This window comes from Pinus tabuliformis, chromosome 5_1 (assembly GCF_031772625.1).
Source record: "Pinus tabuliformis cultivar Carrire ecotype Pingquan chromosome 5_1, CPIR1, whole genome shotgun sequence".
Lineage (NCBI taxonomy): Eukaryota > Viridiplantae > Streptophyta > Pinopsida > Pinales > Pinaceae > Pinus > Pinus tabuliformis.
Window position 1 is genome coordinate 629,183,966 of NC_142305.1, and position 26,210 is coordinate 629,210,175.

General features: G+C 37.0%; 1 protein-coding gene across 1 annotated transcript; it reads left to right on the forward strand.

Moving 5' to 3' along the window:
• Positions 1–1,297, forward strand: LOC149166523 (pentatricopeptide repeat-containing protein At1g73710-like). Its single transcript, XM_089430183.1, has 2 exons — positions 1–389; positions 504–1,297. The coding sequence occupies exons 1-2, from the start codon at positions 377–379 to the stop codon at positions 1,295–1,297; spliced, it is 807 nt and encodes a 268-aa protein (XP_089286309.1). The 5' UTR covers positions 1–376.
• The last annotated feature ends 24,913 nt before the right edge of the window (positions 1,298–26,210 follow it).

Here is a 26,210-nt window from a genome sequence, read left to right on the forward strand (position 1 = left end):
TTACGCCGTAAGGCGTTTCCCTCTGAGATCAACTCCCCTCTCTGCCTACCTGTCATCTTGTAAGCCACAGGATTATATGTTAGACGATTGCAACAATTTCAGCCGTTGATCGTTGATTCAAAAGGGTTGCCCAAACGGTTTGGGCGTTTCATTTTTTCATTTGGCATCGAATAGTTTCATCCGGGCAGCAGGGTTTGTGCCTAACTGTTCATCATTTTGTGCTGTTATTGCCGCCTATGGAAGATTGGATCGAGCTGCATCGAATAGTTTCATCCGAGCAGCAGGGTTTGTGCCTAACTGTTCATCATTTTGTGCTGTTATTGCCGCCTATGGAAGATTGGGTCGAGCTGCAGAGGCAGAGAAAACGTTTGAAAAGATGGTTAAAGCAGGTGTGGAGCCAGATGTTTTTGTTTATGGTGCCTTGATAAATTCATTTGCTGAAGCTGGATGTGTGGAAGAAGCTGTACGTTACTTTCAAATAATGCAAAATGCTGGTTTTGCAGGGAACTCTGTGGTGTATAGTTCTTTGATTAAGGTTTATAGTAAACGTGGTCTTTTGAAGGAAGGACAAGAAACGTACAAACGCATACAGGAATTGGGTGTTGAGCCAGATGCCTTTTTATCAGGCTGTATGCTTGACCTTTATGCTCGCACTGATATGGTGACTGAAGCACAAGAAGTGTTCAAAGTCTTGAAGGGAAAGCAGCAGGCAAATGAATTTTCTTTTTCCATGATGTTGTCCTTATACAAAAAGAATGGAAGGCTTAATGAAGCCACTGAAATTGCAAAGGAAATGTTAGAATCGGGATTTCTTACTAACGTTCTTTCTTTTAATAGTGTCATTAGCCTGTTCATTGCAGATGGAAGATTGAGAGAGGCTGCTGAAGTTTTTCATCAAATGTTAAAACTAAAGGCTTCACCCAATGAGAATACATACAAAACACTGGGCATTCTTCTGAAGAGAGGAGGCATTCCAGGAGAGGCAGTAGAGCAACTCGATGTTGCACGTAAAAGTGGGCTTCCACATGGTATTCAGGCCTTGAGAATGACAATCTTTTCTGCAGTTGGGATGCATGCTGAAGCTTTGGAAGCTTGTGATGAACTGAGAGCTTCTGGGTTGGATTTTGATGTGTCTTCTTACAATGCTATTATATATGCACTTGGTAGTGCTGGGAGGATTAATGAAGCTTACAAGATGTTCATGATCATGCACGCCAAAGGTCTTGAACCAGATACAATTACTTATGCAAGTATGATAATTAGCTATGGGAAGCTAGGATTGGTAGACGGTGGATAATTAGCTTTGGGTTTTTGAAGTGGGAAGTTTTGATATTTCCGCTTCACAATAATAAGAGTAATTAGGGTTTTGATATTTTATTTTGTATGACAAGAGAAAAGATGGGCATTATGGATGCTACTATTGTTGTTTCACCAGATAGATATGCACTTGTATTCGACAGATACTGAATCTGTCAATTTTTCTCTTCATATTCTGGTCAGAGATTAGTTACATCTTATTTAGCATAAAGCATTTCCCACTAATGGCTTCGTTCAGTATAGATTAAGGCTTTGAAGGCAGTCTGCAAGCTATTGGGTTTTGAAGTGGGAAGTTTTAATGTTTCTGCTTCACAACAGGAAGGGTATTCAGGGTTTTGATTTTTTAATTTGTATGACAAAAGCAGAAGAGCGCATTATGGATGCTATTATTGTTGTTTCAGAAGATCAATCAGGGTCATCAGGTAACTTGCTCTGTCTCTGGACAGCTTTTATTTATTTATTTTTTCAGTTTTAACAACATTGCTGCATGTTAGAGTATATAACCCCTTTTTATTTCAGATTTGTTCATGTTATTGATTATGTTAGTTTTGTGATAAATGTGCAGACTGTGATGTCCTGTTTGGCACAAGCAAAGCAGCAAAATGGTTCCGAGGATTGACTAAGATGAGAAATGATCAACTTCCTTTCCAGGCAAAAGTCTTACCACAGAATTTGGATACCCGCCTAAAGGCTAAAACTTGGCAGAGTAGGAGATAATTTTTTAGTGATGTTCAAGGTATCAAGTACAAAAACTAAGGTACTTTTTGTTTGGTTGCATTTTGAATGCTAAAGATCTGGATAAAGTTCTGAAATCGAGTCATCTTTCAGTCCTTGTGAGTTGAAAAAGTCTTTTTATTTGATTACAAAATCATGTACTGGGAACAAATTATTTATTTCTCCTCTGTTAATATAGTTGAAAGCAGAGCTTTTCGTCTGATATAGGTTGTGTTTTACGAATTGTAAAAAATGAATGGATAAAGGAATAGATTTATTGTTTTTATGACCAAATTGGTCTGGCAGACCTTCCAGATACATATTCCTTTACGTGACAAGTTCATATTCCATGATTTGATATTTATGTTTGAGGAGTTCTCTAATAAGGTTTGAGAGTGAGTCTTGTTTCTCTTTCTGTAGTAGATTTTGGATGTGGTGATATTGAAATGAAATAATTCTGAGTCTCCAGTTCTTTTGTTGACAGGGCTTCTGTGTAAGGTGGTGGAGGGAGCAGAATAAGAAGAAGAAGAAAAGTGTTCAGAGGCTCGTGGCATCCGGGCAGCTTGAATTCATGTAATTTGGCTATTTTTTGAAATCTCTGAACTGAGATAAAAGTGTGTCTGTGCTATATATTGCGCTAGATATACATGAGGTTCTATTTCACTATAGTGAGTGTTTTAAATTCTAAAGCTGCTGACACAGTGATTTTACTGTTCTCTCTATTGCTGTCTACAAATGGGGGTTATGTTATGCACGATGAAGCAACTGCCCTGTAATATGTGGACATGACAGATCAAACAACTCTGGGGCACATATTTCTTAAGACGGAATTTGGCATTGTACCTCACACTAGATGAAAAGTAGATCTGTTTGGGCACTCGGTCGTTCAAGCTTATCTTCTATCTGCTGAGGTTTGTTGGTGGTCTTCCCTGTCTTCCTTTTTCTAGAATTTTGCTTCACGAACCCTGGAAACTGATTATATTGCATATCCTGATCCTTATTGGAAATCATGGCTTTGGAATCCCCACAACCATATATATGAAAAAACATGTATATATATATATATATATATATATGGAAATGCATCTTACATTTCATTAATGAACTGAAAAAAATTATACAGGATGGAGCATTGATCATGGCATGCCAACTTTGGCTCAACCTCAAAAGGATCTACATTCCCTGTAAATATTTATCATGTTTGAAATCTAGATAAACATCTTTGATCCATGATATTTAACCAGGAGAGAATGCTTTTGAACAATCTGAAAGTTAACAAGAATAAGAAATTTGTACAAACTGGAAAAAAAAAATCTACGCACAGCTAGAAAATATTCCCTTTATATATTAATTTTTTGAACAAAGATTATTGGATCCTATCTAAAGTCTCTCAAGATTATTGGATCCTATCTAGTTAGATATTTCTTGGCTCTTTGACACAACACATGATCCATCTATAAGGGTTTTGATACAAAACGTAATCCTTATCAGAAAGATCGATGCACTAACAAGTGGCCATGATTCAATGGTGAGGACATAATGCCCGACAAGAAGATGCTTCCATGAACCTGTTGAAAAGTTTTTGTAACTTAGCCCAAACCTCTTCCCTTAGAATGGAGGTATGATACGTCCTTATACAATGCTCATAAAATTGCATATGTGAGCACCATATGACCAATGGAGTTCTTAATTACAAAAGGGTTTGAGTTGTTATTTTGTTATTCTGGTTTTAGTTACATTCAACAGAAAATAAATTTTGTTTTGATTTGTGTAAAATAAATCTTTTATTGCAGGCATTATTGGAATAAAGAAAATGATTATTTTTGCATGAGGTGCCAAGTGTCACTATTGAAAATTTCTATAAAAGAGGGAGAAAGTTAGTGAGAAAGGGACTTTTTGAACACCCTACTATTGAATTAATATCCTAATGACATTGTGTACTTAGAGTAACTATCAATATTTGTGGTGATTTTAGTAAAAATGGAGGTCATGTTCTTCTGTTCATCTCCTAAATGGGTATTGAATTCCTTCTTCATCATAATGTTTGTAAGATTTATTTCTTTTTTTCGTAGGCTTTGGTGTCCTACTTTTGTAAGATTTATTTCTTTCTTTTGTAGGCTTTTGCTTTTAATTCCTACCTTTATGAGCTACAGTGCTTTAAAGGAAACTAGTCTTAGCCTTTTTCTCGATCTAGGTGGTTTGTAAGGAATAAAAATAAGATGTGACATACCTTAGTAGATGTTGTTACCTTTTTTTCCAGCTAGGCATACTTATATTTGTTCCTTAATGTTATTGCATCTAGGGTTAAATTAGAAAAGAACTTACTAATCTCTAAAATTTTAAATGCATACAATTACGGTTGTGAAAGCATACACTTGATTCTTCTTTACCTTCACTATGTTAAGACAATTTAGGTACATATAGGTTATAGTTTTAATGTTATAGTTAACGTGTTAGGTATTAAAGTTTATGTCTTGTAACATTTTAGGAGTTACAATGTGTTTATGATGAGAGTGTACTAGGGGTCATAATTTTTAGAATTCCTTGTGTTAAAAATCATATTGCACTATGGTTTACTTAATAATAGAGTTATTCCCTTAAGGATTATAAGGTAATAAATGCCATTTTTTCTTAATGGTAATAGTGGTTAGAAGTTGCATTTTGGAAGGGTTTGCAATTCTCCAAGAGTGATCAAAGTATATTATGGTTTATATGGGATATGGGACATATAAGTATTTTGACTTTCATAATGGTTTTTGGTTGAGACACATATTGTATTTGATATTATAGTGACCATAGTGGTGAAAGGTTACATTAAGAAAGGGAAACAATTAGTGGGGCTAATATATAGTGCAATACATATGAATATCTAATAATAAATTCATTATAAGTATTTTTATTCTTTACGAAAGTATTTTTTGTTGTATTTGTTTTCTTTAATTTTTGCCTTACGGCGTTTCCTTTGCAACCTCTGATGCAAATGCTAGTTAAAAATATTTCTTAATCACACTATTTATGATTTATCAAATAGTGGGTCGTGTCATTTTAAAAATTGAGTGTGGGACAATTTTTTAAGCCACGTGGTTCGAGTTTATGTTGTTAAAAATGTTAACCGCTACATTGAAAAAAAGCGATAAAAGCCGTCAAATGAGGAAACCAAAAGACCATAAAAGCCATAAAATAAGGAACACATATTAGGAGAAAAAAGCCACAAAAGCATCGAAAGAATTACGACACTTTGAATGCAGGGATTGGCGGGGTATTGGTGCCGAACAGAAGCAATCTCTGAGTCGCTGGAGATCCCGTTGTAGGTCTTGGAAGAGATTAAGAAACCAGAGCCGAGTGAGCAGGCCGACTTCCGAAGGAATAGGTCCCGTCAATTGATTTAAAGATAAATCAATCTTGCTTAGCATTGAACAGTTTCCAAGGGTCCCAGGAACCGAACCTCTGTGGGCGGTCCCGGAAGAGCCCATCAATTGCAGGTTCTTTAAGGCGCTCAACTGGTGCGGAATGGTCCCTGTCAGAGCATTTGCAGAGAGGTAGAGCTCCCTGAGTTGCCATAGACGCCAAAGCCCGTGGTATGTTACCCGTAAATCCGTTATGGGAGAGATCGAGAGACTGCAGGAGCGATAAATTCCCCAAGTGAGAAGGGATGGTGCCATTCAGTCTCATTCTGCTTATATTGATTCCTATAACTCGCAATTCGTGGGTGTTGCTACCACATTTGACACCCGTAAAATTGCATAAATGGTTGGAAGTATAATTCCAGTTGCGCAGGGAGAGCAAGGGATAGTTAGTTATTGCGCGTTTCAACGCCATCAGAGCCGCCGCATCTGCGGCTTCACCTCCACGGGCTGTCATAATATTAAACTCTAACGGTGCCTTGGCTGTTACCTGTGAAGACACCATTATGAATGATAAGAAGCAGCACGAGATAAAGATTGAGCAACCCATTGTCATCACAGTAAACCCTACCTCAAATTTAATTTGCAGACCCTGGCTCTCCACTTATACAATTGCAGTAGTAACTCGCTTTAACTCCTACTTGGCGATGGTCACAGCAGACTTCGACCTTTGGTCTGAATGCACACGATGTGGATGCGAAGTGGCCGAAACAGGGTTCGACTTTGGCGTTGATACGATGTTATGGCGAACTCCTTTGGTTATTCATGAGCTATTTTTTTTTTTTGTTTTGTTTTTTGTTTTTTTGTTTTTCATTTTTCTGTTCTTTCTAAATATTTTGCTGTTGCTCTGGATGTTGGTATTTTCAGTTTTGTGGTTATTACTTTTTTGATGTTGGTTTGTATTTTGGTATTTTCAATGTTGTGGTTATTATTTTCTATATCTTCAGCATGGCCATGCTTTTCATTTCTTTCTTTCTTATTACCTATTTTTGCTTTGGTTGTTTTCCCTCGGGGTTTAATGGACTGAAATGGAACTTGCCCAAGTAGCTCACAGATACAATGGCTACAAGTGAATGCTTAAGGTTAAGGTATGTTTGAGTTCATTTATCTGATTTTGGGTGAATTTCTGAACTGTGGATGCAACTTACATTGAATCTTGTCTAATTTGCTATAATTGTGGGTTTATTTATTTGATTTTGGGTGAATAACTGACCTCAAATCTTGACCAATTTGCTATAATTGTAGGATCTAACCGACATGATGAAATTCTGCAAGAGTGGAGAAGGGAGGTGGGAAAATACTTTAGGGTATTTGATTTTGCCGCTTCCTGCTTCAGCAAAACTTTGGATTATTGTCGAATGACAACTGCGATGACTAAAAAAATAAATTATCTCTTGAGGCACCCTTTAATTACGCCAGTGGGAAACCACTAAGGAACCTCTTCATCCAGGTAAGTGGCTTCGCCCCTTAGAGATACATGAACTCTTATGTTCCTCTGCATGACGGTAATTTTTGATGCATTATGATTGAGTATAGAAGGGTAAGTAGGTATGATACATGATGGTAAATACGAAGATTGTTGTAGATGATGAATGAAATGATGGTGATTGATGGTTGAGTTGTTCTATGTAATTCAATAGAGACAGTTGCTTATGTCTTGATGTGTTCTCCGTTCAAAGAGAATCTGGTTAGTGAAGAGTAAAGTGAAGTGTTGCATTGTTCTATCAATTGATTGTTTTATTTCTCCTTGGTCTAGTTTTGACCCTGTAATTGAAGAAATGAAATGATAATGTAAATTGAGGTGATGTATGAGCTATATAGTCGGTTGGTTTTCTCCCTTTCATTGGGTAAATTGTTTTCTAAATTATGCTCTGCGCCTAAAAACTGTGTATGTATGAGCAGTTGTTTGCCCCTTGTATTTTCCTAGTTAAACTATCTATTAAATTATATTAGAATTCAATGTGTTTTTCTGAATTGCCCTTGCATGATTGATTCTAGTTGTTTCATTATTTCTGTCCAGTAAAAGAAAATAATATCTGGTCAGTTAGCCCCTTAGGAGATTGATTGGATGATGGTGCTTGATCGATGGTTAGACAATTGATTTCATTGATGATTTTCTCTCTCCTTAGTAAATTGATGAATATATTGTAATAGTGGTGTCTTTCTCCTGTGTAGTGATGTGTTTTGTTTCCCATTTCTTAGGAGAGAGTCAAAATGATGGGAGCTTGAGAAGTATCAATGTATTTCTATTGGTTATCTTGTGCTTTATGTATTTATTTCTCTTTCTAGACTATAAAGTGACATCTTGTTCCTCTAGAGTGAGTTCTCTAGTGAGGTGATAATGGGTGCTGTTAGTAATCAAAGTGTGGGTGGTTTAAACATATTATATAAGGGATAAGCTACTAAGATAGGAAATATAAAGTGGCAGAGATCGAAAGTATCTTTAGTAGATAGCTTATAAGGAGATATCAAGTAGTCTCTTGAAGGAGTTAAGCCTCTTAAGGAGATAAACAATATGCATAGGATAAAGAGTCTTAAGGAGATAGATATTATGCATAGGATATACTCTTTAGCATAATAAAGATAATAAAGATAAATTAATAATAGTTGCTTTTGTCCATATTTTCTAATATCTTTCTATCTCTCTTTACTTGTTGATTTTTGTATTTGTCTTGATCATATATGTAGAGGTTGGTTACTTGTGCATGATACATTTTCACGTGGTCATTCTTTTTCTTATTTTCATGTTCTTTATGCTATGTTACTGCTATTTTGCAGAGGTTAGACATATGTTTAGACTGTAAATAACTGTTTATGCTAGATCATTATGCGAATGTGCTGGGTCTCTTTCCTCATTTTTGTGCATCCTATGGGTTTCTTGTTTGTCAAATACCATATTTTAGATTGACTTACCCTTGCAATAGTAACAAGCTTTTTCCACCTAAATAATGACTCAAAATAATATGTAGGTTATGCTCATAGATACGTTTATATACCTGTAATTCAAAGCAAAAGTTTATACAACCATAGTAAAAGTCAGAGTTATCCACATAAAGGCTTAATCAAGACTATGATAGGGTCATTGTTTTATGTCAAGAGTTTTACTAAAGTCTTCAATATGAACAACTTCACTTAATAGAGTTTATATAAAAATGCATGAAACTTACATGAATATATATCCTTCACAAAGGGTTAAGGAGTTACTTTTGTACCCAAGAACCAGAATCTTCCATTATTAAAAATGGACCAAACCAAATTTGCTTCAACTTTTTTTGGATTTGGTTAGTCGAAGAGGTTCAAGCTAAGTTATCAAATCTTAAAAAGTGGTAAGTCCAGGGAGTCCAACGAAACGAAAGTATCGGTATATGTGCTCATCATCCCTTCTCTAAGTTGTCTAAGAAAGAATCATAGGTAAGTTTGGGCTATCCATCTAATCTTAAGAGGTAATTTAGGACGAGCATTCTACTAATATTTCATATCTCTCTGCAATGAGGAAACATCAATAACAAAGTTTTGACTGGGGTGTTTCAACTTTCAACGCTGGGAGTGGGCAAGCACTATGATGAAGGTTGGTTCTTCGCACCCATCGCTAGAAAGCAATGCCATCAAAGGCTATCCTATCTTTTTCAAAGGGTATCTTATCAAAGGCTATCACAAATCTTATCTAAGGTAAAAGGCTATCATAGGTGATCATATAATCAAAGAGTCTATGTCATTCATCTCCCTGATCGATAGTTGATTTTGGAGGAATGAAGCTTCTTCTTTGATTGAGCCACGAAACTAATATCAATCCCCGTAGGAGAGAAAATTCTATGATAAACCTATGTTTTGTGTTTGTTTTCATTCGAGGAATTACTGTTGAGAAATCTAGGGGCAACTAGATTAGGTGATTTCTCGTACTTTGATAACTGCTTCTGATGTCTTTTTACTTAACTTGATTAACTTCTTCTTCAATTGGATTATTATTATGTTTTCTATCATCAAACAACTACCAAACAATAAAGATCAATGAGACAAGAGGACACAAAATGTAGGCTGTAAGCCAGGGCCAAAACCTCTCCTCTTGAGAGGAAAACCCACAAGAATTCTTCTCTTATACAACTTCAAATGCCGAATTCCAAGACCTAAGACCCTTGTCAAAGACCCCTTCAAGACCAAGTCAATCCTTCTTCCTTGATGAGCTTTCCTTCCAGCAACTTCTCTAACAACTTCGACTCCAACAACTTCTCTAGCAACTTCGACCCCAATAGTTTCGTCTACAAGTTCAACTTACTGCAGAAACCCTAGCTTTTGCATGTGCGAGAAAAGATGGTGATTTCTTCTTTCTCCTTCGCTTGGGGATATTCTTCTTCCTTAGTAATTCAGCGTGCGAAATGCTCTTTTAGATACCTAATTTTGACCTTCCAATGTGACTATAAATTTCGGTCTAGATGTAGCAAGATGATACCCTAGATCTCGCACGTGTGAAGAGATATAGCCCAAAATAGATTCAAAATTTCTTTTTTTCTTTTTTCTTTTTCCAGCTTCTTTTCCTCTATTTCACTCTTCTTTTGGTCTTCTTTCTTGCCTTGATTGAACTTCTTGAGAGTTGGATGGATATCCTTCAAGTGAGGTCGATGTCTCTTATATATAGGCTCCTTAGGAGGCCAAATTGCTGTTATTAAGACCGACTTGATCCTTCTTGTAGGCCGACTTGTTGCTACTGTTTGACAATGTTTTGGAGGGTCTTTATGACACTTTTGACTTTATAATCTTTTTTTCTTTACAATATACAACATGCCCAAAGGGGCCTTACACGTATGACAATGACTCTTTTGACTTCATAATTCTATGACAAACCTAAAAGCACTCGATGCGTGGTTGACCTACAAATAAATTTACCCATGCTTTCAAAATATAATAATAAAAATTCTTTTTCTCTTCCCATCAAAATATATAAAATCATGATTACATTAGACATTATGAAGATCGAATCTAGTTACACTTTTTAACACTCCCTCTTCACTAGGGAGGTATTCACAATCCATACAAGGTACTTGGACATTCTCATACTGAAGAATTCACATAAGGAGTCAGATTGGTAAGCCATCTCATATGCTATCTTATTAGATTATATCAGTGCATCTCATCATATCAACCAACATTGTCACATAACAAGGCCTTGACTAACAACTCTATCTCTCCACAAGATCAGAGCACAATGTTGGCGAAACATTGACTAATAGACACCATCATCATTGTCCCTTAAGGCACATACTCCATCCAGATGTTCACAAGGTATTCCCTTTTAAAGTTTAGGGCCATTCCTGTCTTGCAATAACACATCCTCAAGGAATTCCCTCTTCAACTACTCTTGCCTATTGGATGTCCTACCACATCCTCAAAGAGTATCGGAATCAATCTCAAATGCTTATCCAATTCTCCATTTTTTCTTCATAACATGTAGACAAAAATGATGTGTCTATCTCTCCCTCTCAACTAGGGAGGATCTGCACGTTCCTATAAATGGAATATTCCCAAGCTCCCTTTTAACAAGGGACTTGCCCAAGCCTCCTCTCAATTAGGGACTTGTTTCCAATATCAACTATCTGCTCTTTAGTGGAGATAATGGTACTATCAGTTGCTTGTAGGGCTCCTCTTTCTATATCATGTCATGAACTTCATCTTCTTCATTATGGAGCCTTCTTCATCATAACTTCTTTGTTGGGCTTCGAACATCTTTCTCCATCACTTCCCTTCAACGAACCATAGGGTTGAACCAATAGTCATGTCATCCTTCTTTTCATCGAAAAGTGATCTTTTGGTCCACATTCGGCTTTCCTTTATACAACTACCTCTTCCAAGTCATGTTTCTTTCAGGATCTTCCATCCAATCTCATGAGTACTAGTTGTATGTGACATCTACAACTCTATTTCGGTAGCTTTGTTTCAACCCAACGAAATGTTTTGAAAAATCAAAATGAACATCAAATCAAAGTTACCTTTTTATGATGGCCTTTTGTCATGACATCAACTTCTTGCAACCTTGACATCTTGCACATGTATGAACCCATCTCCACGACATTCATTACCAAAGTTTCTTCTTTTGTAGTATATATATCACGATCTTTATACCTCCTTCTTCAATGGAGGTGTCATAGCTAATTCTTCTAGTTATTGGATGTTGATCACTTCTCTTATCTTACATGACTATAGTTGCATCTTTCATGAACTTTTCTTCCTTTCTTCCTTTCTTCACATATTGATTTCCTCAGGATCTTCTTTACATGGTTCTTTCAATATAGGAACCATGATTGCCAACCACCTCATATACCAGATGAGGTCATATTATGTTCATTTCATCTTATCAATATATAGAAGAGTTCAAGGCACATTGTCTACATGCCTTCATGCATCATTCTAATGGGAGAGATCCTTCTTCTTGGATCATGCTCATGAGATAGAGCATTTAACCATGTTATTTGCAACTATATGATGACATGCTTTTATCTATTAAATATATGCATACCTCTTCCTCCATGTGATCATCTAGACTTCCTTCGGTAGCTTCCTTTCCTTGCTTGAAGATGAAAGTACTTCAACCAACTTGGCGTGCTGCACATCTTAGTCATCATACCTTACTAGTGGATCCCACACAAGGTGGAATGTGGACTATTTGTGTGGCACTTCGTTTTTCTAAGTAGAGGTGAACCTTCTCATAAAGATTCCAGTGGATGATTTTAATGATCCTCATTCTGCAAATGCTCCTTTCTAATAATGATGATATATGATGATCTCTCTATCTTCTATTTTTGCTAGATGACTTTGTCCAACCATATATACTGCTACTATGGTTATCCTTCTATGCTTCCTATGAAGAGGCCATGAGTTACTTCCTTTCTATTATGAGGATTGTTTTAACCACAAACTTCTACTTTGGCTATGTCATGCTTCTATGATGATGTCATCTTTCGTTATGCTACAATGCATCCTATCATACTTGTGTTGCTTCCTTCATGACTACTATAAAGAAAGTGAAGGAGGTTATTTTAGTCATAATAAAGATCTTTCATTTTCTCCTCCTTTGACTTCTTTTCGGGTTCTTGTACTTCTTCGATGATATGGGCTTCATTTCTATCTTTTCTTTTCTTGTTGTCCTTTTTGAGTTTAGGACATTTTCTCTTAAAGTGCCCATATTCATTACATTCATAGCATTGGATCTTTGACATGTCAAGCTTCTTCTTTTTCCGAGGATCGAACTTTCCAAACTTCCCTTTCTTTCTAGCCATAGTTGCATATGCTTGAGTTTGATCACTTGATGCAACATCTCATTTTGCCTTCAACCTAGTTTCTTCAATCTTACATAATGACCAAAGTTCACTGAATGGAGTGGCTTCCTTCTTTCCATAGATACTTGATACAAAGTTGCCCCATTCATCAGGTAGTGAATTTAGCACAACAATGGTCATTTCTTTTCTCCTAATTCTTGTAGTTGATCTCTTACTTGAAATACCTTCGTAAGGTATGAGGCTATTCCTTCATCCTTAGATACCTTCATTTTGTATAATTTGGTTCTGAATGATTTAACTTCTCTTACAATGCTTACAGAAAACAATTCTACCAACTTTTCATAGATATCTTTCGATTTCTCCAATTTTGCTACATAAGGGATGAGGGAATCCTTGATTGATTCTATGAGGATTCTTTGAGTCCTTATTTCCCCTTTCATATATTTTGATAGTGCTTGAGCTTGTTCTTGAGATGGTTTAGAGATTGAACCCTTAACATATTTAATAACTTCATTCTCTATGAGGAATAAATCTATCCTCTTTTTACATGGAAGGAAATTAGATGACCCAACTAATGTGTTGCTCTCCTTACCAAATGAAGTCACGGTGATAGTAGATTTAGACATAAATATAAAAATACTTTTCAAGTGAAGATGCTCCTTTGATGATGATATCTTCAACTTGATGCTTTCTTGATCATGTTGATTTGATGATCTTCTTCAAGTATGATGTAGTGCTCATTCTTGCTTCCTTGTTAGATGATTGTAGAATGTGCAAGCTTCCCAAGAATGCTTCAAGTGTATAGTCCTTCTTTGAATGGAGGTAGGGTTTTTGTGGTCGTCTTCTTCAAACTGGTGCTCCTTATAGATGATGTGATCCTTGTGATGAGATGAATGGTCCTCCTTGATGCTTCTTAGTTCTCCACGATGATCTCCTTGTGCTCAGCGCTTATGTCTCCATCTTCAATGGAGTGATCTTCAGGTTGCCTTTCCTTGTTGTAGTCACTTTAGCTCTGATACCATGTTGAGAATTCTAGGGGCAACTAGATTAGGTGATTCCTCTTACTTTGATAACTACTTGTGATGTCATTTTACTTAACTTGATTGGCTTCTTCTTCAACTTGATTATTATTGTGTTTTCTATCATCAAACAACTACCAAACAATAAAGATCAATGAAACAAGAGGACATAGAATGTAGGCTGTAAGCTAGGGCCAAAAACTCTCCTCTTGATAGGAAAACCCACAAGAATTCTTCTCTTCTTATAGAACTTCAAATAACGAATTCCAAGAACTAAGACCATTGTCAAAGACCCCTCCAAGACCAAGTCAATCATTCCTCCTTGATGAGATTTCCTTCTAGCAACCTCTTTAGCAACTTCTCCAACAACTTCGATCGCAACAACTTCTCCAACAACTTTGACCCCAATATTTTCTTCTACAATTTTGACCTATTGCAGAAACCCTAGCTCTTGCACGTGGTGATTTCTTCTTTCTCCTTCGCTTGAGGATCTTCTTCTTCCTTAGTAATTCGGCTTGCAAAATGCTCTTTTAGATACCTAATTTTGGCTTTCCAATATGACTATAAATTTCAGTCTAGATGTAGCAAGATGATGCCCTAGATCTTGCACGTGTGAAGAGATATAGCCCAAACAAATTGAAAATTTCATTTTTCTTCTTCTAACTTCTTTTCCTCTATTTTGCTCTTCTTTTGGTCTTCTTTCTTGCCTTGATTGAACTTCTTGAGAGTTGGTTTCAAGTGAGGTTGATGTCTCTTATATATAGGCTCCTTAGGGGGTCTAATTGTTGTCTTGTAGGCCGACTTGTTGCTGCTGTTTAACAAGGGCTTGGAGGGTCTTTATGAGACTTTTGACTTTATAAAAAAATTTCTTTACAAGATACAACATGCCCAAAGGGGTCTTACATGTATGACAATGACTCTTTTGACTTCATAATTCTATGGCAAAGCTAGAAACATTCAATGGGTGCTTGACTTACAAGCAAATTTACCTTGAGCATGAAACCCATGCTTTCAAAATAATAATAATAAAATTTCTTCTTCCCTTTTCATCAAATACATAAAATCATGATTACATTAGACATTATGAAGACGACACCTAGAGGTTAACCCTCCCCTGGTAATTCGAGGTTGAGGGTAGGTAGGCAGGCTTAGCACGAAGGATGTGACCATATGAGGAGCAACCAATGATGGGCTATCATCTTCCTAGTGTTATTGGCATGCCCTTGAAACTCAAATGTAGCGGAACTCCTAGCTTTTGGTTGCAGTGGAGGGAGTAACATTGGGAGAGTCAACTCTATAGTATGTTCTCTAACTTTTTAGCAGCAGGAACACGTGAGTATAGTCCCCTTTATCTAGATGATAGTCCCCTTGATCCAAATGATAGTTAATGAACACTTCGAAGAATAACTATACTTTGCAAAAACACTTCTATAAGGAATTTATTACTTTACTTAACATAGTGAAGTGAAGGAAGAAGCAACTTCTATTTGTAGGGTTGTTTATATCTCTAGGAGGAGCTTTCTATAAAAGATCGCTTTGTTTACCCTTGTTTCATCATAAGTGGGCCTTTCATAAAATATATATCTTATTTACAAACTAGACCTATCCTCTCTAATAATGGAACCAACACCCATCTACCAAATGTCTTCTATTATTTTGAGATTGGGTCATCGCCCACACCTATGTTTGAAACTTGAACCCAACACCTGAAGCGACATGATGGAAACACCATATGGTTGACTAGACATTGAACTTTCCATTTAAGTGAGAGGACATGCAGGGAGAAAGATGCCCCCCTTAGATGAGATTTGCAATCATAGCGAAATTATGTATGTTAAGTTGATCCTACCATTGGTAAGGGTGCAACACAAATTCTCTACTAGAACAAGGTAAGAAATTGGGTGGGTATGAAATGATGAATTATTGCACCCATACCTCCATTTGATCTGTTACCAAGGGGGTGTACCCACCTATTAATCTAGATCTTTTACTTGGAATCACTACTAACAAAAGGTGTTGTTCATTGAACATTAGGATGGGTTCTATTTATTAAAGTGCCACTGTATCACTTATGAGGAGCAAAAGTAACAACAAAACTACATCGTACACCAATGCATTTTTTGTTTAAGTATATGCTATAAAATTGATCTTTAACTCCGAAAACATGAACTATGAGAGATAAATAGTCTCGTTATTATTTAATGACGCATGCTAAGTGTATAGAGATAATAAAAGGAGATAAGCGAAGCTGCAACTATTGGCTATGGTGTACATAAAGTTGGAACAAGCTACAATCTAAAGGACAAGCAACGAATTCTCCCCCAACTACCAGCGAACTCTCTCGACTCGAGAGTTGACACCTACACTAGTAGTTTACCCCATAGTTCTACAGTGGAGAGGTGGTAAAATCTTGGTCATCTCTAGACTTTCATCTACCTATAAATCTTCTATCACAACTAACACTACAAATGTACTACCGAACTACTAATTTACTACTAACCACAACTCTTCATTTATGCACTACTACATCATCCTTCCATGGCCATAACTTATCTCAGTTTACACCCATTTGAGCATTTGGGACACCATTTTTCACTATCCGTCTTGGCACTGGATTTGAAGTCCTAACACAGGATATAGAAACCATGCTACACCCTTACCAATAAATAATCTCAAATGTCGCATAAAATAATGGTCATCTCATCTCGAGGAGGCACCGATCATTTCTTCTTTTTTGCTATCCATTGATCTCACCCCAAATAAGTGCGTAGGGTGCATCGTATAATAAGAATTTCTCTCCTTTCTATCCCTCATTCTTAACACTTCCCACTACTTAAACTATGAACTCTCCCATGTATTATGTTCCAAAATATAAACATGTATGTTCCAAACTATGAACTTCTATGCCTCTCTCATTTTCAAGCTATGAACTATCTATGAAGTCCCTTGTTTCCAAGCTATTGATGAACCTCCTATCCCTCACAATGAATATGACTATCTACCTAGCTTAGAACTTATCTCAAATTATATTTTGCTGCCAATGAATGAATGAATCTACCCCTGTTTACACACACCACTTTGTTGGGGCATAATAGATTTTAAAGTAACCATGTGAAGTGCAAATCAATGTGATGAATAATAAGAATTCCCAATACTCTGTTAGACAATATTTCCATAGTCATGTGCACTACATTAAATAGATAAAGAGTCTGCATGCCCTAAGTGGTAAAATAGGGGATAGTTTGCATAGGAAATATCTTCATCTTCAACACGACAATTGGGGTCGATGATGATAAGTGCATACATGGTTCCTCTGTGACATACATAGATTGTGCAAACAAATATTTTGTTCTCCAAGTTAGTTGGGCCAGTGGAGGAGGTGGAACCTTTTGGTCACCCAGTTACTCATGCAATTTCAAGAGTGTCTGAACATCCTCATGCATGACTTCTCTGCATTAAATGCTAATGACTGACAACATAGAAAGGCATTTGACTAGTTTGATAGAGTTAATGTTAATTTTAGATAACAATGGTATGTTCTATGCTTAAGAGCAATTTTACTTCAATTTTCTTATTATCCCAATATCAATATCCATACTAGCAATCACATCAACATGATAGTAAAATGTAGATAGAGCATAAACAATAACAGTAGAAGACAAGCCAAGACAAGAGGACACAAGATATGGCGCTAGGTAGGGACAAACCCCAATGTGTGGAAACCCTTTGATCAATTCTTCTTATTATTCTTCAAAAGTTCAGCAGAGAGAGTGAGTACAATATGCAATATTCACTTGACCAATCACAGTGAAATTTGTCCCAACAAACAGTAGCTACAAAAAGCCCTAACCAGAAGTCAACGCTGGTCAACAGTTCAGAATTTGACCTCCAAAATAACTTGGTCAACTCGGCCTCCAACAACAAATCAAATCAGCCCAAAAATAGTTCGAAAATATCTAGTCAAATCTGGTCAACAAAAGTCAATGTTGTAGTCAAACCCTTCTGTAGTCAACGTTAGTCAAATAGTTGGTTTGCCTCGATTTTTGTGCCCAAAAATGTGGCCCGCCCAAATAGAGATATCCCTCACAAAAACACAATCAAATAGGTCAACGTTGTTGGTCAAAACACTTCCTGCATCTTCAGTGAATGCTGGTCAATGGCTAGAACAGAACTGCCCTTATTCGCGCATGTGGAGAGTTGCCTCAGAAATCTATACCCAATCAATGAAGGAGAGAGAGATACGTGAGTGAGTGAAGTGTCTAAATGAGGAGGAGGCACCTTGTATTTAAATGCAAACGTTGAGGATGAATAGACGTGGTTGTTGGGCTTCTGAGCCTACATTAGTTTGTTGGCTGACCTTGACAATTTGTCCATAAACAAAATAAATTCATAATTCCATTTGTACATATCAGAATGAGATGATCTTCAGATCAATCCTACACCTCTCGGAGAGAGGAATCCAATAAAAATATTAGTTGCATCATATGAGTTGTCCAAGGTGAAGTTTGGCCCTAGTTGCCAAATTTAACAGTTAAGATGTGGTGGGCTTTGCTGTCAATAACTACACACTTTCAAAGTTACGTGGTAAGAGTGTCATTCATGGGTATTGTGCCTTTGGAGGTGATAAGGGATTTAAAACAATTGTGTAACAATTGCATGGATGTGTTCGAATGGATGAAATAGATGACCATTGCAAGCCATTGACAAGTTATTTTAAACATTCTGCTCAAGTCTGGAAGTAATGAGGAAGATATGATCTGTTATCAAAGTTAAACATGGCATAATTTTTTTGAAGGATCTGAAACAAGAGTAAGTGTAGAAACAATTGTAGCGTTAAAGGAGGAGGTATAAGGAGATGAAGTGGGGGTAGGGGAAGGCAAAGGAGGAGGTCTCTTTGCTTCAGTTTAGCTCCTATTCTGCTACATAATCATATCATATGTGTTTTTGATACGCCATTGGATGGAGTGATTCTTAAAGAACAATCAGAAGAGGAGTCATTTGTTGTCCGACTCTGTGATTGCAACCCTCATTTTGATTTATAAGCACCTGGTAACAATAGTTCATAGAATAGTAGTAGCAGTCAACTAGAGAAATGAAGTAAAATCAGATTGTTTGGATGTCGAGCTCTGAATTTGGTGTGGGTAGGAGGGTAAAGCTATTAGTACCACCATCCCACCATTCATTTAGTCGACAACTTGAGCCTATTAGGAAGGATGGCTACTTTTGGAAGGTGTAGGAGCACCTCATCCAGACATGTAGCAACCTCTTACTTGATCTTGATTAGTTTCTGCCTGCGCTTATGTTGATGCTCGTGGGCCTGAAATCGAGTTAGGTCCCAATATGTAAAGTTAGAATTTGGGTAGTCAGGTAGATCACAACCAAGCAACAGATCTATCATATATAGTTTGAATAATCCAACATATCAACATTAGTAGCTCAATAAACAACACCACTTCAAGTTGTTACATTATTATATCATGTGTTTAAAAAAAATTATATCGTGTTTAAAAAAAATTATATCGTGTTTAAAAAAAAATTATATCGTGTTTTAAAAAAAAATTGAAAGGTAATGTAAGAAATGAACGTGTATGAGCACTCTTGAATATCTCTGTGCGAGAGCCAAATGGCAGAGCATGAGTCCTCACAGACGATAGAGTGAGTCCTCTTTGGGTGCAAAACTCTTATAAGCTTCATTTCAAATGCAATTTTTTGTTCACGGATGTAGGGTGTAATATCTATTGTTTTTGCATAGAATGTAGTTACTTTTGCATATAATTTATGTTTAACTGTTTTTTTCCTTTTTTTATATAATTTGCAATTTACGGTTAATATCTCATGATATTTTCAACATCATTCTAAGTTTCTCTTACAATTTTTTTTGTCTAAGGTTAAGATTTCTCACAAGTTCTTCATGTTTCTAAAATATTTCTCATTAGATTTCTATTTTTACACTGTAATACAATGGATGCCTAAATTCTACCCCATGCACTTGCTTTGTAAAATGAATCTCATTATCTTCTTCTCCTTCCTCTTGGGAAAAAGATCTTTTTCAACCTTTTCAATTTCAACAAGAATGAAGTTATAATCCTTATTATTTACTACCATATTCCAACAACAAAACTTTTTCAATGATGCCATCATGGTTCTGTAATTAGATTCTTTGCAAAGCTTCATATGTGTAGCACATTTCTCAATGGTTTTGAGCTTATCTTGTACCCTAGTTCTATGCTCATCATAGTTCTAAGGGATTTGCTTACTTCATGGCCCATCGTTATGGTTGGCATTTTCCCTTTCAACCTCTAAAATTTGTTCAGGTTTTACATCATCAACATTATTATCAACATTCTTTTCCCATGTTATAAGGTTCCTTGATCTTAGCCTTTTCTATAATCGCAAGGTTTTGGCTTCTAATGTGTGCAAATTCAACAACGTGGCAAAATGACCTCGGCTACCACTTAGAAAGGATGGTCATCCTCTTCATTATGACCTGGGCTACCATAATTTGGCTAAGGAGTTTTGTCATATTGGTTACGTTGTTAGTTACATTTCAGATTATTAGGTTGTCACATGTTCTATCCAACATCGAGTTATATGTATTGTTCTTAGGGGAAATAAATAAATTCTCCCTAGAAAATATATTTTTTTTCAAAATTTGTTGTGCTTCCATTGATGATATAAATTTCTATCAACATCACCCTCACACACCTCAAAATTATTAATACTCTTAGTATCACCAAACTTTTATGTGGCAATATCACTATAGGATGCAAGGTTGCCCATATTTAGGCCATGATTAGTTCACGTTCCTTTACATTTAAGACTCTTATTAGCTTGTTCCTTGTCTTTTCTGCCCAAGGAAATTGACAAATGGATGCATCTTCATAAGGATCCTCATTACATAAGGATGTTGAGTCCACATTCTAGTATTTTTACGATGGCCTTCAATATCTTTATTGTTACAAGGGTCCTCATTACATAATATAAAGAAAGGCTAGCCATTTCCTCTCATTTTGAGGATGATACCTAGGGTAAGGGAACAGGACTAGTTCAAAGATAGGGATCAATTTGTTACAACAATATACTCATTAAGGGCGCAACATGTCACTTGTCGGAAATGAACTGGGGTAGGGAGGATGACACTCCTCTCAACCACCTGAGTTGAGCCTTACTTTCTAGTTTCATGATCTTTGTATTGTCATTTTTTTGTTCTTTTGTAGCTTCTATGCCACCTTTAGCCAATTTTATAGTGAAATCCTATGCCCTTAAGGGTTCCAAGATGCCTTCAACTTCATTTACTAGAATTGTTTATGGACTTCAGGGGTTTTATAACATAGACTAGGTTTGCTTATATGTAGTTTTTTGACATTATTGTACCTAGTAGTCCGATTGAATTATTTATGTATGGTCCTTTGTTAGACACTGATCTTATGTTAGTTTTTCTTGTTTGCTAGCAACCATTCTTATTTCTTCCAAATCCATGTTGTTTTCTATCTAGGGTAGCCTCTCCATAGATGCATTGTCTCATGACAATTTAGTACACCTAAGTGAAATGCTCTAGTTATCTAGGTTTTGAGGAAACTTCCATGTGAAGATGACATTTTCAGTCATATAGGCTGCACATACATTGGTTCCTTTCAAGGATCAAACCTTGATCTTCACTTCTTAAATTAGAGTAAGGATTGTCCCTAATACCACCTTCTCACTAATGTGCTTTTTTTGCACATGCTCTAGAATGAAGTTCAAATGCAAGCCAAACTTGAATGAGGAAATGAAACATTAAAGTATACCATAATATTCCATTCCAAGCTCTCTCTATCCATGCATGAAATGTTCCTTTCAAAACTTTTTCCTCATGAATTGCCTTGTTAGGGATTTCTCTGTTTAGGAAGTGATTTCTTCCATTCACATGTCCTCTCCAAATACCAGTCTCACATTTTCCCTAGAAAACCTAGTTTTGCTTGGTTTTCCTAATTTCCTATCCTCTTCCTCTATCTATATCACCTAATAACAGGGCTACAACTTATTTTTTGTAATGTTCTCTTTGTTGTTTGAATTTGGGTACCAAAGGACAAGTGGTTCCCTAAGGCAGGCTTTGATCTTTGGCCTAGGGAAAAGTGTCCAAATTTATTTGTACTTTTCTCCTAAAGTGACTTTATAAGTGGTAAAGTTACATTCTAATTTAAAAGTGACTTTATAAGTGGTAAAGTTACATTCTAATTTAAATGTGACTTTATTAAACTCAATGAAGAATTAGAAAGTGAAAAAGTGACTATGGAAGTAAAAGGCTAAGTGGGTGAGTTAAAAAATACAAAGTGAGAATTAAATGCACATTTATTTTCATCACTAGATCTAAATGAATCTCATCCATTAGATCTTAGGGTAACCCAAAAGGTCATTTAGAGAATAAAAGGAGAAGAGAAGAGAAAAAGATCATTCATTCTTTCATGAGCATTTGAGAGAAAGAGAAGAAAGAGCAAAGAGAAAATTTTTGAGCAGTGAGGAAGTGAAGGAGAGCAACAAGAAAACATTTCAGCAAATTTGGATAGCAACTTTTATTAGCACACATCCCAAGGCAACCGTACATCAGGAGAGACATAGAAATCGAGGAAGAGGGATAGCAGCAAGGGCACAAATTTTGAGGCAGTCATACTGTTGAAATCCATATGGTCAATATAGTCAGTACAACAAGTTCTTGGCACATTTTTCGAGGTAGGTTGTACAACATTTAACGCTGTTTTATCGCTGTAAAAATTTCTGTTTTGGCTGTTTGCTGATTGGCATGATTTTCGAGGTGGAGTTCAAGCACGAAAATCGAGATAAGTTGTAATTTGTGGTTGCTGGAATTTTTACTGTGTATTTCAGTTTCTTTGTAAAAGCATTTTCAGAAATAAAGAAGAGCTCTCAAACTAGTTTTCCCCAAGAGTTGTAGGGGGTTTTTCCAGGGTCACATTGACCAAAAATCATTGTGTTATTTTCTGTGTGGCTATCATAATTTTGTTGTGTTTTATTTATGCAATTTCAGCAGTTGTGAAATATCTAAATTTGTGTTTTCAGAAAATATTGTCATTTCCAGATTTTAGAATTTTTTATCATGCTTGGATTTAAAACAAAATTTATGGAGTGATAAGGAAAACTGATAACCGGAGTGGGGGTTGAAATTCTTCATTTGTTAGATTTTGGTTAGCTGGGAAGGTATTTTCGAGAGAGGACAACCCACCTAAAAGTAGTTTGTCAGACAATTTACCCAAAAGTGTTGGTTTAGGACCAAAAGAGAAATAATTAATTATTCTAAGGGTTGAGAGTTTAAAACCCTAAGTTCTAGTGGTTTCCTAAATGACCCTAGAGAAAAGTATATAAGGAGCCTCAAGCTCATGAGACATATCAATGAGAAGGACTTCATTGTGTGTGAAGACTAAAAGGATGTAGCCCTAGAGAGCCAAGTCTAGAGGTCAAGTAGGGCTGGAAAAGAAGTCGAGGTTTGTCCATGAAAGAGGTTGAGGGTTTCTGTTGTAGGGACCGTGTATCTTTAGTACAAGGGAAGGTGGATCTGTGGCGGAAAGTAGAGGTAGGTCGCAACAGAGATCAAGATACTAGTTGCAACCTACAAAGCACTTGTCTTGTAGCAGAAAGGGGCAAAAAGGGTCTAGTTGCAGATGACAAGAGACTTGATTTGGGGAGTAAATGAAGGGCTGAGACCTACATGACTAAGATCTATAGGCCAAGACCTAGATCAGGTGTTTAGGGCTGGATAAAGGGGCCTCTTGATTAAGCTAAGTACCCAAGAGACTACAGGGAGAAGGCCGAGTGTTGAATTTCCATGACACTCAAGAATCTGGTTTAGGTCTTAAAATCTCAAACACAAACACCACTCAAATGCCACAACACTTCTACTTTACACAACAAAATAACAACCATCAGTGAATCAACTAGTGCACATGACATTTTTTTAACCTTTTAGACCCACTACTTGTTATATTGCAATGAAGACTACAATAGTCCTAGGGCTCTCATATTATGGATCATGGCCTTTACATACATCCCTGATACAAGGACACAACTAGGGCTTGGTGTCAACTGCGATAATTACCAATCTACCTTGAGAAAAGTACACTTGACCTACTTGCTGATGTGGTGCCCCACAACCCTTTCAGTCCAAGGCACCTTGAACACATTTGGCGGGTCTTCTTGCCTCCCAATTTGCTGATCACTTCATCTTGCCATTGTCAATGATCACAACTCCCTTGTGTGTCACTGAACTTTGGCCCAATACTAGCCTTCTAGCTCCATTAAGAAGTTTGGTCATTGGGTCTTCTGGAACTTCCCACTTATCAGTGAAGTTTGCCCCTCTGCAACCCCTAAACTAGGGCCTCATCACTCTGCCTCCTAACAACTTATTAGTCCTTCAATGATCACTGTGCATGAGGACTTCTAAGTCTGGCTTCTTACAATAGATAACTCCTTCTACTCACTGCATGCTCACTAAAAAGAAACACTATTCACAACTTTGTTTGTGAACAGTACTTAGCTGCCTTCACAGAGTGTCTTAACTGCTCTAAGATCACTGTACTAAGGCCTTTTTGATCTGCCTACTTGTCAACCTTTTGGTCACATCAAAATGTTGATCTTAGGGCCTATAAATTCGCCCTTTTAGATCTCTGAAATGCCTCTTGCATTTTTTGATCTAGGGCCCAACAGATTTTCCCTCACACTGTGACATATCAGCTGCTTTTGTCACTCTCCGTAGGGCCACCATAGTTGACCATACACAGTCAACGCCATGACTAATGTAGGGCTTCGAATACTACCTTGTCTTCTGCAATTTGTCTCCTCAAATTGCTCAGATCTAGGGCTTTTCCAAGTAGCCCATTAACAGTGATAAAATGCTTTCTATATGTTTAAGGGATGATTACAATTGTTGTTCAAACCCTTGAACATACCTTCTCTTCCTTTACTAAGTCACCCCTTTCACTGTCCTTCCTTCTCAAACTTCTGCCCACAACAAAGAGTCATTTTGCCTCCCTTTCTAGGGTCTCGGTCCTCTTCATTCATCACAGATCTGGGCTATTCTTTCACTGAGATTTGGACAGATCATAAGATGCCTCTTTGCATAGGAAGAAGCCCTAACTGGGGTGTATCAAAACTGTTAAACAAGACCTCATGGAAAACCCTCCAACCTTTGCAATGTAACACCTCGAGGACACTGCCACTTAGCCTCCAAGCAACCACAGTTTTGGGCATTTTAATCACTGATTTTCTAGGCCTGCTATAGATCTTTGCAGCCCCAAATCTAGGGTTACCTCAAACCTGCGATATCCTTCTTCAAGCCCTATACTTGCTGTGCTGGGCCTCTAAGGCATGCGACCTTACTCTAGCTTCCCTCCAATCCTCACATCACTATTAAAACAATCCCATTTAAGGTGTTTCGACCCTCCAATAAGGTACAAGAGTCTGTGGCTAGATCGCCAGAGTACTACTTCTATTAGCCTAGAACTTTCAACCCTTTTCCACACATCTCTTCCTATACTTGGATGCATAGACTTGCCCACTGAAACCGTCGCCAAATTCGCCCAACATACTCCTTGAACCTAGACCAGAAAATGAGAGGAAAAGACAAACACAAAACCCTTCTTCTTGCTCCTTATCTAGCTCGGCTTCTTGAGGTATGCAACCTCCTTGGATCAATTTTCACTTGAGAAGAATGCCACGTTGAATTAGCTCACGACCTTTCCTTGCAACCCTACCCGACCTTCTAGCTCAACCTCCTTTAGGGCTACATCTCTACTAGCCTCCACGATCAAATGATCTCTTCACTTGAGTGATTTAGCTTTGATCCGTAGGCCTCTTTAAATAGTTTCTCCTTTAGTCTCTTAAGAACCCTCTAGACTTAGGGTTTTAGTCCTCTATGTTGAAGAATCTAGGGCATCTAAGTATGATGAGATTCTTCTGACGATGATAACTATTTGTGAAGCAATTTTTTCTTATTAACACAATCTTCTCTTATTATTATTAGTGTATGATCTTTTTCTTCATCAAACAATTATCAAAAACAAAAGAGACAAGAACACAAGATGTTGGCTCTCAGCCAGTGCAAAACCTCTCTCTCTTAGAGAGGAAAACCCTTCTGCAAATTTCTCTTATTAAGCTTCAATTGACAAATGCCAAACCCTAGACCCTTGACTAGTGGATCCTCCAAGCACAAGACACAATCTCTCTTCCTTTTGTCCTTCAATAATGCCTTCTTCTGCTTTGCACCTTGATCTCTTCCTTAACACTTCTTCCGACAAATGGTAGCTCTTTTTCCAGCCACTGCAGAAACCCTAGGTCTCCTTAGAGACCTATTCTTTGGAGTCTTCCTTTCCTTCTCTACTTTGCTTGGCAACCTTCCCTTTCTTTGACAGTTAGGCTAGAGAATGAGACCTTCCTTTAGAGATATATCCGAGTTGAGACGCTGATCCTCTTTACCCTACTGCAGGTCTGATTTCTTTGCA